This window comes from Rattus norvegicus, chromosome 7 (genome assembly GCF_021556685.1).
Source record: "Rattus norvegicus strain SHRSP/BbbUtx chromosome 7, alternate assembly SHRSP_T2T, whole genome shotgun sequence".
NCBI lineage: Eukaryota > Metazoa > Chordata > Mammalia > Rodentia > Muridae > Rattus > Rattus norvegicus.
The window spans coordinates 94,674,720-94,690,488 of NC_141540.1; the positions used below are offsets into that span (position 1 = coordinate 94,674,720).

The following is a 15,769-nucleotide window of genomic DNA, read 5'->3' on the forward strand; positions in this document are numbered from 1 at the left end:
TAAATCATTTGCCTTCCTCTATACAAAAGAGAAACAAGCCGAGAAAGAAATTAGGGAAACGACACCCTTCATAATAGACCCAAATAATATAAAGTACCTCGGTGTGATTTTAACCAAGCAAGTAAAAGATCTGTACAATAAGAACTTCAAGACACTGAGGAAAGAAATTGAAGAAGACCTCAGAAGATGGAAAGATCTCCCATGCTCATGGATTGGCAGGATTAATATAGTAAAAATGGCCATTTTACCAAAAGCAATCTACAGATTCAATGCAATCCCCATCAAAATACCAATCCAATTCTTCAAAGAGTTAGACAGAACAATTTGCAAATTCATCTGGAATAACAAAAAACCCAGGATAGCTAAAGTTATCCTCAACAATAAAAGGACTTCAGGGGGAATCACTATCCCTGAACTCAAGCAGTATTACAGAGCAATAGTGATAAAAACTGCATGGTATTGGTACAGAGACAGACAGATAGACCAATGCAATAGAATTGAAGACCCAGAAATGAACCCACACATCTATGGTCACTTGATTTTTGACAAAGGAGCCAAAACCATCCAATGGAAAAAAGATAGCATTTTCAGCAAATGGTGCTGGTTCAACTGGAGGTCAACATGTAGAAGAATGCAGATCGATCCATGCTTATCACCCTTATCACACAAAGCTTAAATCCAAGTGGATCAAGGACCTCCACATCAAACCAGACACACTCAAACTAATAGAAGAAAAACTAGGGAAGCATCTGGAACACATGGGCACTGGAAAAAATTTCCTGAACAAAACACCAATGGCTTACGCTCTAAGATCAAGAATCGTCAAATGGGATCTCATAAAACTGCAAAGCTTCTGTAAGGCAAAGGACACTGTGGTTAGGACAAAACGGCAACCAACAGATTGGGAAAAGATCTTTACCAATCCTACAACAGATAGAGGCCTTATATCCAAAATATACAAAGAACTCAAGAAGTTAGACCGCAGGGAAACAAATAACCCTATTAAAAAATGGGGTTCAGAGCTAAACAAAGAATTCACAGCTGAGGAATTCCGAATGGCTGAGAAACACCTAAAGAAATGTTCAACATCTTTAGTCATAAGGGAAATGCAAATCAAAACAACCCTGAGATTTCACCTCACACCAGTGAGAATGGCTAAGATCAAAAACTCAGGGGACAACAGATGCTGGCGAGGATGTGGAGAAAGAGGAACACTCCTCCATTGTTGGTGGGATTGCAGACTGGTAAAACCATTCTGGAAATCAGTCTGGAGGTTCCTCAGAAAATTGGACATTGAACTGCCTGAGGATCCAGCTATACCTCTCTTGGGCATATACCCAAAAGATGCCTCAACATATAAAAGAGACACGTGCTCCACTATGTTCATCACAGCCTTATTTATAATAGCCAGAAACTGGAAAGAACCCAGATGCCCTTCAACAGAGGAATGGATACAGAAAATGTGGTACATCTACACAATGGAATATTACTCAGCTATCAAAAACAACGACTTTATGAAATTCGTAGGCAAATGGTTGGAACTGGAAAATATCATCCTGAGTGAGCTAAGCCAATCACAGAAAGACATACATGGTATGCACTCATTGATAAGTGGCTATTAGCCCAAATGCTTGAATTACCCTAGATCCCTAGAACAAACGAAACTCAAGACGGATGATCAAAATGTGAATGCTTCACTCCTTCTTTAAATGAGGAAAAAGAATACCCTTGGCAGGGAAGGGAGAGGCAAAGATTAAAACAGAGACTGAAGGAACACCCATTCAGAGCCTGCCCCACATGTGGCCCATACATATACAGCCACCCAATTAGACAAGATGGATGAAGCAAATAAGTGCAGACTGACAGGAGCCGGATGTAGATCGCTCCTGAGAAACACAGCCAGAATACAGCAAATACAGAGGCGAATGCCAGCAGCAAACCACTGAATTGAGAATAGGACCCCCGTTGAAGGAATCAGAGAAAGAACTGGAAGAGCTTGAAGGGGCTCGAGACCCCATATGTACAACAATGCCAAGCAACCAGAGCTTCCAGGGACTAAGCCACTACCCAGAGACTATACATGGACTGACCCTGGACTCTGACCTCATAGGTAGCAATGAATATCCTAGTAAGAGCACCAGTGGAAGGGGAAGCCCTGGGTCCTGCTAAGACTGAACCCCCAGTGAACTAGACTGGTGGGGGGAGGGTGGCAATGTGGGGAGGGTTGGGAGGGGAACACCCATAAGGAAGGGGAGGGGGGAGGGGAATGTTTGCCCGGAAACTGGGAAAGGGAATAACACTCGAAATGTATATAAGAAATACTCAAGTTAATAAAAAAAAGTGCCTCACAAAAAAAAAAAATAAAGTTAAAGGCATATCAGCAAGTGACATTCAAATTTAAATTACTTAGTTTACCCATTCTTCTGAACTCACTACAAAGGGTTCTCTGAGAACAAACTCGGAAGAAGCATAGCAAACAGCTGATACCCTTTTTTATATCTCCCTCTGCATGTATCTATCCTTCCACAAAGCTTATCTTTCTGGTGCTATGTCCTCTCGTCTAGGTCAGTGGTTCTCACCTTTCCTAATGCTGTACTCTTTCATACAGCTCCTCAAGTTATGGTGACCTCCAACCATAAAATAATTTTGTTACTACCTCATAACTGTAATGAAGTACAATATATCCGGATATGCAGGACATCCAATATGTGACCCACAAAAGAACCTCGACCTACAGGTTGAGAACCACTGTTCTAGGCAACCAGACTATTACTGGATTAGTCTAAATGCAACAGTAGCATGAATTTTGGTTGACCCACATTTCTCCAATAACCATATGCATACCATTCCTGTATCTGCTTATTGAAAACTACCCAATGCTCTCAAAACCACTTACTTCATCATCCTTTCATTTAAAACGATGCATGATGGGCAACAAAAGAAGAAAAAGTATAGTCGATGGAAGTTTATATCTATCAAATTATATGTATACATAAGTAACATATATTGGGACTTAGGTTTTTCTTCAAATTTTAGATATTTTGACACTTCAGAGGTATAAGAATCTTTGTTTTACTCACCACCCTCTTATGAGTCAAACAGCCTTAGTAGCCCAAATTGAAATTCTCTGCTCTATATTTTAAATCATTCTATCCTCAAGTAGTTAAAAGAGTTTTCAAAGTCTATAAAGTATAAACATGCATTCATTCAGTTAAATAAAGGTATATTTAAAAACAATTCCCCTCTGTTGGCCAATGAAAAGCAAAGTAAAAGAAAATTTATCAAAACCGCCTCTCCATCATCGGCCACATTAAGTTTGGAATGACTTGAATTCTAAGACCTCCTCAGAGTTACTGGTAAGCTGAGGGCAGCCAGGACGATAGTATTCAGTTGTGCGGCCTGCACACCACATAACTCTGGAGGGAACAATTGTGCTCTGACCAGTGTGAGTGGTACTCTCTGGGGCTGTACAGTAGGCAGTCTCTGCAGCAGTATGTGATAACCTTGAAGTTAGCTGCAGTAATTCTATTTGTGCATCCATTACTTATTTATGCATCCTTCTCTCCAGTGAGCAATAAAAAAAAGTTTTAGAGAGAAGTAGTTTCTAAGGCTACCTACTTTTTTTTTTCTCTTTTAATGCAGGAAATTCTGTAAGGAAACAACAACAAACTTTTTCTGGCTCTCTTCTGTGGCAATAATAACATGTTCGGTTTTCCCATGTTCCCCGGGGGCACCCACCCACCAGGAAGCAGCAGGGTACCTTGTGTGAGTAACTGCAGGTTTCTGACTTCTTCCCGAACCTTCAGTTGGAGCACCTGCTGCAGGATGTGCTGTCGCTGGTTCTCCTGGGCGACCCCCATGCGCTCCAGCTTCTTGTCTGTGAGTCTCAGCAGGGCTCGCCCTGCAGGGGTTTCAGAAATGGAGAAAGAGACAAGTGAGCAGTGCCCTGGAGAATGGCTTCCATCTCAGTTTTCGCTAGTCCCCCGACCCAAACACTAAAAGGTGGATTAGTAAGTGGAGCTGATTTAGAACGGGAGACCCCCATGGTCTACGCTGATAGAACTGATGACTTGCACGGAGAAAATTCACCCATGCCAAAAAGAGCCCCGAGTTTTATGTAACAGTGGCCATCCTCAGCAAACCCACACAATGAAGGAGGCAAAGTAGCAAACTTTTACTTGCATATTTGGGTCACCCATTGCAGGTTTCCATGGAAACAATGCTCTTCACTGGGTGATAAGTTCTCAGGCTGGCCAATGGAGCCCTTTACTCACACCCCAGCTGCAGAACTAGATGCTCGCACTATGCTTATGGGAACTCCAGCAGAAACGATGTTTTTGTGAAACTCGCAGTTAAGGTGCAGTTTTAATCTGCGGAGATACAGTTCTCTGGCTCCAGCTGTGGGAAGCTCTGCTCACCCCAACATTTGCTGAGATCAAAAAGGCCCACAAGAAAAAGGTGAGAAGAGACAAGAGAGGGTTGCAATTCAGGAGAGCAAAACCCGGAGTGCTGGTGCCCATGATGCCACATATCTTGGTCTTGACAATTCAGCATGGCTCCCTTTCAGCTCCATGTTTTGCCACCCCCCCCCAGATATTTTTGTTTTTCTTCTACCTTGATTTCTATGCGATCTCAAAATTATGCCCTACTGTGCATTTACCATGCAATAAGCATACTTCATCCCAAGGCTTATTACAAGGGAGGGATCCTCTTAAATGCCCGCAGCACCATTTACTCTCTTTCCACAGCCCCTGGCTGTCACACCTGCAGTTCTGTCAACATTTCTAGCACGAGGAAGACACAGAAGCAGCTGCCTGCGGTCAATGGACAAAGTCTGTGGGTTTAATTTTACATAGACTCTGGAAACTGTTGAGAAGTCCACACCCATATCTTGGGTGTGTGCTGTTCTTTTCCTAAACACTACTCTTTCTTCCTTAGTATCCATGCTTTAATCTACATTAGAATTGCTCCTTAATAAACCGTTACTTCGCTTCTTTATGGAAAAAGAAATAAAATGTTCTATCGCTTTAGCAAAGAAACCGAACAACTAGAAGGCGAAGTTAATGGGCATTTCCATCCAAGGAACAAGAAAGCGTGAATGTAGCTGATGAACGGGGAGCTTGTGAATAGACCCAGGTGAGAGGAGACGAACAGCTAGGAGAGTCAACTCTAGTCAGTTTCATCTTTCCTTCTGTTTAACCCTTGCACAGAACACCATTCAGGATGATCTAGGTTACATGCTGCATATGACGGCTTAAAACTATACAGCAAAGCTTACTGCATTATTCTGAACATTTTGTTTGGTCTTGTTTGCTTTTGAGACAGGGCATTATCAAGTAGCCCATGCTCACCTCAAACTTAAAATACTCTTGCCTTATAATCTCAAGTACAGATAATTTTGGTAGGCTACATCCCCTGACTTTGTTCTACACGTTGACTTCAAGTTTCTCTTACTTGAACTTGATAATCTAAACAACCAAAGTGAAAGTTAGAGAAAGGTACTATGCATCTCATCTAATTGATGGAATGCGTGGCCTACAGCTATTTATTAGCCAGAAAAAATTACATGATCCTTCCTACTCAGAAAAGAGCCTACTGTATACTGTGATGTGCTATCATTCCCTCCAATGTCCTGTCCAGAAGTGAGGTGGCTAGGAGAAGCAGAAATATTGGATGGAAATATTGATGACATGGCCCTGGACCATTGTCTGGGAGGAAACTCTCTCTCCATGTATGTATGTATGTATGTATGTATGTATGTATGTATGTATGTACGTACGTGTAGGGACAGTAGTCTCCAGCTTCTGTGGCATTTACATCTAAAGGAAGAAGCCTCATAAGCACAGCTGGGGCTTGGTACCACCAGATGATCACAGTGACCATGGAAAACTAACAAAAGAACAAAAGCAGACTCAAGCCCCTTCCATTGCCTTCTGCAGCAAGGTAGAGCAACAACCCTGGAAGGTGTTATAGTCCCATTTGTTACCTTGCATGGCCAAAGAGGCTTTGCAAAGGTGTGTAAAGTGTAAGGACCCTAAGATGAGAGGCAGCTCCTCAAGTCTGACTACAGTGGTAGAGAGAGAACTGGTGTAGTAATGCAAACAGAAGTCAGAATGAAGTGGTCACAGATTCTAGAGGTTAAGAACACAAATAATCTTGCACAGGCTCAAGTCTGAAAAGAACAAACAAACAAACAAGCAAAACCATGAAGGTGGGAGGTAGACACAAAGTCTCAGTGCTAACTGAGAAGATATTGACAATGGATGACTTCTGGGGAAAGGAAAATCAGTTTTCTTTAAGGGTGTGATGACCATGGCCTAGTAGGTAAACCATGCTCTAGGGGATGACCCCACACTCAATGGGATTTGCACAACATAAATTTAACTCAATGGGCTAAAACTGAGAGAAAGGGCATGAAATTTGATGGGTAAGGAGATGGGGTGGGCCTCTAGAAGCTAGGGGAGGGAGGATGTACATGGTCAAAATTCATGTATATGAACAAAATATGCAATTCAAAATGAATGAATTTTTAAAGTAACTCACTATAAATAGCACTATATTTCTTTTTACAATTTCTATATGGAGGTCATGATGAAGTGTTGAGGAACAGTAATTTTGAGTTCTAGGTCTGTCTGTGGATGTGACACTGGGACTTGGGAGAGAGACAAGGGAATAACAGTGTCAAGGAGGTCAGAGGAATGGCAAATATCACAGCATCAGTGAGAGAAAAATAAGACAATGGTAGGAAGGGTCTTAGGTTCAGCTGGGACAGGGTTCCAAAGAGCCTGGCAGGCTTGGGGCAGACTGGAATGGACTGTATGTGACATGTGAACAGTTTTGAGCAGAGGGGACTTAGGCATGATGTCAGGTCTTCATGGGATATTTCTGGTTCTTATGAGCAAAATAGATGGGAGGCTGGGACATGGAGAAGCGTCAAAACAGGAAGTGACGGTGCCCTGGAGCCAGGTGCAAGAGCACAATTCCTAAGGATCCTGGATCTATTTTTATGACTTTATAATTCCTAGAAGGAGCACGGAGGAAAAGAGGACCTCAGTTACCACTTGGGTTTCCAGACTTATCCACAATGGCTGGCGACCCCTTTTATGTTCAGGAAACTGAGTCATTGCTCTAGGAAAGGCAGGAAATCATGGTCTATTCCTGCCAGTCTATCTCCAGCAGACATCTGGGATCCGCAAGAGTAATGAAGCTGTTAGAACTAAAATAGGGCAATTAAAATGTCCTTTCTTTCCCTTAATGCTCTCATTCCCTCATTCCTTCAATATTCTCAGTAAGCCCCTAAAGCATTGAGTCATCAGATACAAGGTGAGCTTTGGTAGATCATGATACAAGATAAACACAGATGTATGGGTTTATCTCTGTGATTCAAGCTCTATACTGATTATCTAGAACAGATGCTGCCACTGTTGAAAATATTCCCAGGACCCCCTTGACTTGGGCTAGGGAATATTCAATAAAGATGTTCACACGGTGAAAAATTACATGTGGTGTTATGGTTGCAACCTTGAAAAATTTGACTGTTGCTGAAACTGAAACTTCAGTCTATCCACAAAGGCTTTATTGGGTATGGTCATCTAGCATGGCAATTCTATAACCGAAGGCATGATGGTTAACTTCCTAAACCAACTTGGCTAGACTGTGCACTATCCTGATATTGAGTTACTTAGTATTCTGAATGTTTCCAGCACCTTCCTGGCAGAGCTCTCACCTGTCCATTCCATTTTAAATTTGTAGCCCTTTAAAAATTATTGTAAATTCATAAGTGCAACTTGCTGAGTTCACTTAAGTGGAATCCCATGTATGTGTTTTAGGGCTGACCACTTGGTATTGAGGCTCATCCCTAGGGAAGACTGATTCTTTTTTTTTTTTTAACGTTAAAATTTATTAAAACTCTGAAACGCGTTCTATATTCTGTGCTGTGGATACTCCTTTTATTATTATCATATCTTGCCTTTTACACTTTTAGCCTGAAGTATAACTTTTTAACGAATTATTTCTCTGTCTTTTATTGTGATAAAATACATTGAACATACATTTGACCCACTTGTAGCTATGCAATTTAGATTTAGTGACGGTGAGTGAGTTACTAATCTTGCAGATTTTAGGCAATGGGTTTTTTTTTTTTTTGTTTGTTTGTTTGTTTGTTTTTGTTAAGATTTCTGCCAGATTCCCGAGGCCACTGGAGGGCAAGGAGTTGATGCTTGCCATTGTATCAATGCGTCAAAATTCTTTTCGTATTTAAAGCTTTTAGATAGATTGAATTTTGTTTTTTTTTTTTTTTATTAACTTGAGTATTTCTTATATACATTTCGAGTGTTATTCCCTTTCCCGGTTTCCGGGCAAACATCGCCCTCCCCTCTCCCCTTCCTTGGGTGTTCCCCTCCCAACCCTCCCCCCATTGCCGCCCTCCCCCCCATAGTCTAGTTCACTGGTGGTTCAGTCTTAGCAGGACCCAGGGCTTCCCCTTCCACTGGTGCTCTTACTAGGATATTCATTGCTACCTATGGGGTCAGAGTCCAGGGTCAGTCCATGTATAGTCTTTAGGTAGTGGCTTAGTCCCTGGAAGCTCTGGTTGCTTGACATTGTTGTACATATGGGGTCTCGAGCCCCTTCAAGCTCTTCCAGTTCTTTCTCTGATTCCTTCAATGGGGGTCCTATTCTCAGTTCAGTGGTTTGCTGCTGGCATTCGCCTCTGTATTTGCTGTATTCTGGCTGTGTCTCTCAGGAGCGATCTACATCCGGCTCCTGTCAGTCTGCACTTCTTTGCTTCATCCATCTTGTCTAATTGGGTGGCTGTATATGTATGGGCCACATGTGGGGCAGGCTCTGAAGGGTTGTTCCTTCAGTCTCTGTTTTAATCTTTGCCTCTCTCTTCCCTGCCAAGGGTATTCTTGTTCCCCTTTTAAAGAAGGAATAAAGCATTCACGTTTTGATCATCCGTCTTGAGTTTCGTTTGTTCTAGGGATCTAGGGTAATTCAAGCATTTGGGCTAATAGCCACTTATCAATGAGTGCATACCATGTGTGTCTTTCTGTGATTGGGTTAGCTCACTCAGGATGATATTTTCCAGTTCCAACCATTTGCCTACGAATTTCGTAAAGTCGTTGTTTTTCATAGCTGAGTAATATTCCATTGTGTAGATGTACCACATTTTCTGTATCCATTCCTCTGTTGAAGGGCATATGGGGTCTTTCCAGTTTCTGGCTATTATAAATAAGGCTGCAATGAACATAGTGGAGCACGTGTCTCTTTTATATGTTGAGGCGTCTTTTGGGTATATGCCCAAGAGAGGTATAGCTGGATCTTCAGGCAGTTCAATGTCCAATTTTCTGAGGAACCTCCAGACTGATTTCCAGAATGGTTTTACCAGTCTGCAATCCCACCAACAATGGAGGAGTGTTCATCTTTCTCCACATCCTCGCCAGCATCTGCTGTCACCTGAGTTTTTGATCTTAGCCATTCTCACTGGTGTGAGGTGAAATCTCAGGGTTGTTTTGATTTGCATTTCCCTTATGACTAAAGATGTTGAACATTTCTTTAGGTGTTTCTCAGCCATTCGGAATTCCTCAGCTGTGAATTCTTTGTTTAGCTCTGAACCCCATTTTTTAATAGGGTTATTTGTTTCCCTGCGGTCTAACTTCTTGAGTTCTTTGTATATTTTGGATATAAGGCCTCTATCTGTTGTAGGATTGGTAAAGATCTTTTCCCAATCTGTTGGTTGCCGTTTTGTCCTAACCACAGTGTCCTTTGCCTTACAGAAGCTTTGCAGTTTTATGAGATCCCATTTGACGATTCTTGATCTTAGAGCGTAAGCCATTGGTGTTTTGTTCAGGAAATTTTTTCCAGTGCCCATGTGTTCCAGATGCTTCCCTAGTTTTTCTTCTATTAGTTTGAGTGTGTCTGGTTTGATGTGGAGGTCCTTGATCCACTTGGATTTAAGCTTTGTGTGATAAGGGTGATAAGCATGGATCGATCTGCATTCTTCTACATGTTGACCTCCAGTTGAACCAGCACCATTTGCTGAAAATGCTATCTTTTTTCCATTGGATGGTTTTGGCTCCTTTGTCAAAAATCAAGTGACCATAGATGTGTGGGTTCATTTCTGGGTCTTCAATTCTATTGCATTGGTCTATCTGTCTGTCTCTGTACCAATACCATGCAGTTTTTATCACTATTGCTCTGTAATACTGCTTGAGTTCAGGGATAGTGATTCCCCCTGAAGTCCTTTTATTGTTGAGGATAACTTTAGCTATCCTGGGTTTTTTGTTATTCCAGATGAATTTGCAAATTGTTCTGTCTAACTCTTTGAAGAATTGGATTGGTATTTTGATGGGGATTGCATTGAATCTGTAGATTGCTTTTGGTAAAATGGCCATTTTTACTATATTAATCCTGCCAATCCATGAGCATGGGAGATCTTTCCATCTTCTGAGGTCTTCTTCAATTTCTTTCCTCAGTGTCTTGAAGTTCTTACTGTATAGATCTTTTACTTGCTTGGTTAAAGTCACACCGAGGTACTTTATATTATTTGGGTCTATTATGAAGGGTGTCGTTTCCCTAATTTCTTTCTCGGCTTGTTTCTCTTTTGTATAGAGGAAGGCAAATGATTTATTTGAGTTAATTTTATACCCAGCCACTTTGCTGAAGTTGTTTATCAGCTTTAGTAGTTCTCTGGTGGAACTTTTGGGATCACTTAAATATACTATCATATCATCTGCAAATAGTGATATTTTGACCTCTTCTTTTCCGATCTCTATCCCCTTGACCTCCTTTTGTTGTCTGATTGCTCTGGCTAGAACTTCAAGAACTATATTGAATAAGTAGGGAGAGAGTGGGCAGCCTTGTCTAGTCCCTGATTTTAGTGGGATTGCTTCAAGTTTCTCTCCATTTAGGTTAATGTTAGCAACTGGTTTGCTGTATATGGCTTTTACTATGTTTAGGTATGGGCCTTGAATTCCTATTCTTTCCAGGACTTTTATCATGAAGGGGTGTTGAATTTTGTCAAATGCTTTCTCAGCATCTAATGAAATGATCATGTGGTTTTGTTCTTTCAGTTTGTTTATATAATGGATCACGTTAATGGTTTTCCCTATGTTAAACCATCCCTGCATGCCTGGGATGAAGCCTACTTGATCATGGTGGATGATTGTTTTGATGTGCACTTGGATTCGGTTTGCCAGAATTTTATTGAGTATTTTGCGTCGATATTCATAAGGGAAATTGGTCTGAAGTTCTCTTTCTTTGTTGGGTCTTTGTGTGGTTTAGGTAAAAGAGCAATTGTGGCTTCATAGAAGGAATTCGGTAGTGCTCCATCTGTTTCAATTTTGTGGAATAGTTTGGATAATATTGGTATGAGGTCTTCTATGAAGGTCTGATAGAATTCTGCACTAAAACCGTCTGGACCTGGGCTCTTTTTGGTTGGGAGACCTTTTATGACTGCTTCTATTTCCTTAGGAGTTATGGGGTTGTTTAACTGGTTTATCTGTTCCTGATTTAACTTCGATACCTGGTATCTGTCTAGGAAATTGTCCATTTCCTGCAGATTTTCAAGTTTTGTTGAATATAGGCTTTTATGGTAAGATCTGATGATTTTTTGAATTTCCTCTGAATCTGTAGTTATGTCTCCCTTTTCATTTCTGATTTTATTAATTTGGACACACTCTCTGTGTCCTCTTGTTAGTCTGGCTAAGGGTTTATCTATCTTGTTGATTTTCTCAAAGAACCAACTTTTGGTTCTGTTGATTCTTTCTATGGTCCTTTTTGTTTCTACTTGGTTGATTTCAGCTCTGAGTTTGATTATTTCCCGCCTTCCACTCCTCCTGGGTGTATTTCCTTCTTTTTGTCCTAGAGCTTTTAGGTGTGCTGTCAAGCTGCTGACATATGCTCTTTCCTGTTTCTTTCTGCAGGCACTCAGCGCTATGAGTTTTCCTCTTAGCACAGCTTTCATTGTGTCCCATAAGTTTGAGTATGTTGTACCTTCATTTTCATTAAATTCTAAAAAGTTTTTAATTTCTTTCTTTATTTCTTCCTTGACCAGGTTATCATTGAGTAGAGCATTGTTCAATTTCCACGTATATGTGGGCATTCTTCCCTTATTGTTCTTGAAGACCAGTTTTAGGCCGTGGTGGTCCGATAGCACGCATGGGATTATTTCTATCTTTCTGTACCTGTTGAGGCCCGTTTTTTGACCAATTATATGGTCAATTTTGGAGAAAGTACCATGAGGAGCTGAGAAGAAGGTATATCCTTTTGCTTTAGGATAGAATGTTCTATAAATATCCGTTAAGTCCATTTGGCTCATGACTTCTCTTAGTCTGTCGACATCACTGTTTAATTTCTGTTTCTATGATCTGTATATTGATGAGAGTGGGGTCTTGAAATCTCCCACTATTATTGTGTGAGGTGCAATGTGTGTTTTGAGCTTTAGTAAGGTTTCTTTTACGTATGTAGGTGCCCTTGTATTTGGGGCATAGATATTTAGGATTGAGAGTTCATCTTGGTGGATTTTTCCTTTGATGAATATGAAGTGTCCTTCCTTATCTTTTTTGATGACTTTTAGTTGAAAATTGATTTTATTTGATATTAGAATGGCTACTCCAGCTTGCTTCTTCTGACCATTTGCTTGGAAAGTTGTTTTCCAGCCTTTCACTCTGAGGTAGTGTCTGTCTTTGTCTCTGAGGTGTATTTTCTGTAGGCAGCAGAATGCAGGGTCCTCGTTGCATATCCAGTTTGTTAATCTATTTCTTTTTATTGGGGAGTTGAGGCCATTGATGTTGAGAGATATTAAGGAATAGTGATTATTGCTTCCTGTTATATTCATATTTGGATGTGAGGTTATGTTTGTGTGCTTTCACTCTCTTTGTTTTGTTGCCAAGACGATTAGTTTCTTGCTTCTTCTAGGGTATAGCTTGCCTCCTTATGTTGGGCTTTACCATTTATTATCCTTTGTAGTGCTGGATTTGTAGAAAGATATTGTGTAAATTTGGTTTTGTCATGGAATATCTTGGTTTCTCCATCTATGTTAATTGAGAGTTTTGCAGGATACAGTAACCTGGGCTGGCATTTGTGTTCTCTTAGGGTCTGTATGACATCAGTCCAGGATCTTCTGGCCTTCATAGTTTCTGGCGAGAAGTCTGGTGTGATTCTGATAGGTCTGCCTTTATATGTTACTTGACCTATTTCCCTTACTGCTTTTAATATTCTTTCCTCATTTTGTGCGTTTGGTGTTTTGACAATTATGTGACGGGAGGTGTTTCTTTTCTGGTCCAATCTATTTGGAGTTCTGTAGGCTTCTTGTATGTCTATGGGTATCTCTTTTTTTAGGTTAGGGAAGTTTTCTTCTATGATTTTGTTGAAGATATTTACTGGTCCTTTGAGCTGGGAGTCTTCACTCTCTTCTATACCTATTATCCTTAGGTTTGATCTTCTCATTGAGTCCTGGATTTCCTGTATGTTTTGGACCAGTAGCTTTTTCTGCTTTACATTATCTTTGACAGTTGAGTCAATGATTTCTATGGAATCTTCTGCTCCTGAGATTCTCTCTTCCATCTTTTGTATTCTGTTGGTGAAGCTTGTATCTACAGCTCCTTGTCTCTTCTTTTGGTTTTCTATATCCAGGGTTGTTTCCATGTGTTCTTTCTTGATTGCTTCTATTTCCATTTTTAATTCCTTCAACTGTTTGATTGTGTTTTCCTGGAATTCTTTCAGGGATTTTTGTGATTCTTTCAGGGATTTTTGCGATTCCTCTCTGTAGGCTTCTACTTGTTTATTAATGTTTTCCTGTGTTTCTCTAAGGGAGTTCTTCACGTCTTTCTTGAAGTCCTCCAGCATCATGATCAAATATGATTTTGAAACTAGATCTTGCTTTTCTGGTGTGTTTGGATATTCCATGTTTGTTTTGGTGGGAGAATTGGGCTCCGATGATGCCATGTAGTCTTGGTTTCTGTTGCTTGTGTTCCTGCGCTTGCCTCTCGCCATCAGATTATCTCTAGTGTTACTTTGTTCTGCTATTTCTGACAGTGGCTAGACTGTCCTATAAGCCTGTGTGTCAGGAGTGCTATAGACCTGTTTTTCTCTCTTTCATTCAGTTATGGGGACAGAGTGTTCTGCTTTCGGGCGTGTAGTTTTCCCTCTCTACAGGTCTTCAGCTGTTCCTGTGGGCCTGTGTCTTGAGTTCACCAGGCAGCTTTCTTGCAGCAGAAAAGTTGGTCTTACCTGTGGTCCCGAGGCTCAAGTTCGCTCATGGGGTGCTGCCCACGGGCTCTCTGCGGCGGCAGCCGGGAAGACTGATTCTTTCTCGCTCTGAAATCATTAATTACCCAGTATCTCTTCATCTAAATGTGGGGCCTTCTAAAATTTCACCAGTAAGAACTGGCATGTCAACTGGCACCACTCAGGTTTTATTCAAGCAATTGCATTGTTGAGAGTTCAAGATGTATTTCTCTTGTCATAAACAGATGAGACAGTTAAGTAGCAGATGTTCTGGTCTCTTGTCTCTTACGATCTTTCCACTGCCTCTTCTATGATGTTCCTTGATTGAGGCTCAGGTCATTGAACCTAGAGGAACACCTACTACTGACACTTTTGTAAACCAGTATTATTCTTTACTGTATGTATTCTTCACATATATCCTATGCTCACAGAGAAATATAGCTTATCCCTTTTGCAGCAGACAGAGTCTATTACAGAAAGTGATAACTGGTCAGAATGCAGAGAAACACTGAGCATGAGGTGCTTCCCCAGTTCTTTTTTTTTTTTTTCTTTTCTTTTTTTCTGGAGCTGGGGACCGAACCCAGGGCCTTGCGCTTCCTAGGCAAGCGCTCTACCACTGAGCTAAATCCCCAACCCCGCTTCCCCAGTTCTTAACCCCCACAACACAGCTGCTACACATAGGCTAGGAGGTTGATGTTTCAAACGAGAGAATAGATAAGGCAGATTGCTTCCTATAATATATAGCAGCTCTTGCCTCTAGTTTAAACCACATTAGCTTCACAGATTTGAAATTTGGCAATTCTTATAACTATGTGGACCAATTTATTTTATCTGTCTGTAAAACTACATACACACACACACACACACACACACACACACACACACACACAATCTGTCAGTCTGTCTCTAGTTACATTTCTCCAGAGAACTGTAATACTATATAAATTTACCTGTCATGTTTCCTATGCTGGCACATAATAGAACTTATAAATACATATTAAATACATATTTTAGCACCATTTAAGTAATGTAAGATTGTTTTCTTTACCCACATCCTGATCACCTCCCATTTCCAGTCCTTTAAATTATTGTTTTCTCTAATAAGCAATTTGATTGGAAACTCAAATAAAGCAAACATGAGAATCTGCCAATGGTAGGAGGCAGTACCTGCATTAATCAGTGATGAGCATATGAACACATGCTGTCAAAATAGACAAAGATCACAGGCTGCAGATCTGACCTTCCCACAGGCTGAAGGCAGATGAGGGCATTGTTCTGGGTCTTGGCAGACAACCCATTACCAGCTCAGTTGAGCAAGGGACAGTGGGCAGAAAGGACAAGTGAAGTAAAGGAACAAGTACATAGTTTTCTCTGGTTGCTAAACCAAAATACCATGACTACAACAGAAATTTACCCCATAGAGTTATGGAAACCAGAATCTCAACACGCGTTTCAGTGGGCTAAAACCAAGGTTCTTTAGGATCACATGCCCTCCGGAAGCTGACTGGGGGCAATATCTGATCTTCACTATTTTAGCTCT

At 40.9% G+C, this 15,769-nt stretch overlaps 1 protein-coding gene across 6 annotated transcripts in view; it reads right to left on the bottom strand.

Annotated features, from left to right (window-relative positions):
• Samd12 (sterile alpha motif domain containing 12) overlaps positions 1-15,769 on the bottom strand; it is a 497,054-nt gene that overhangs the window by 202,432 nt on the left and 278,853 nt on the right. For all 6 annotated transcript variants that reach the window (XM_087558010.1, XM_087558008.1, NM_001438538.1 and 3 more), the window contains exon 4: positions 3,761-3,901. In XM_087558010.1, coding sequence (XP_087414136.1) covers positions 3,761-3,901 — 141 coding nt within the window. The remainder of the gene's footprint in view (positions 1-3,760; positions 3,902-15,769) is intronic.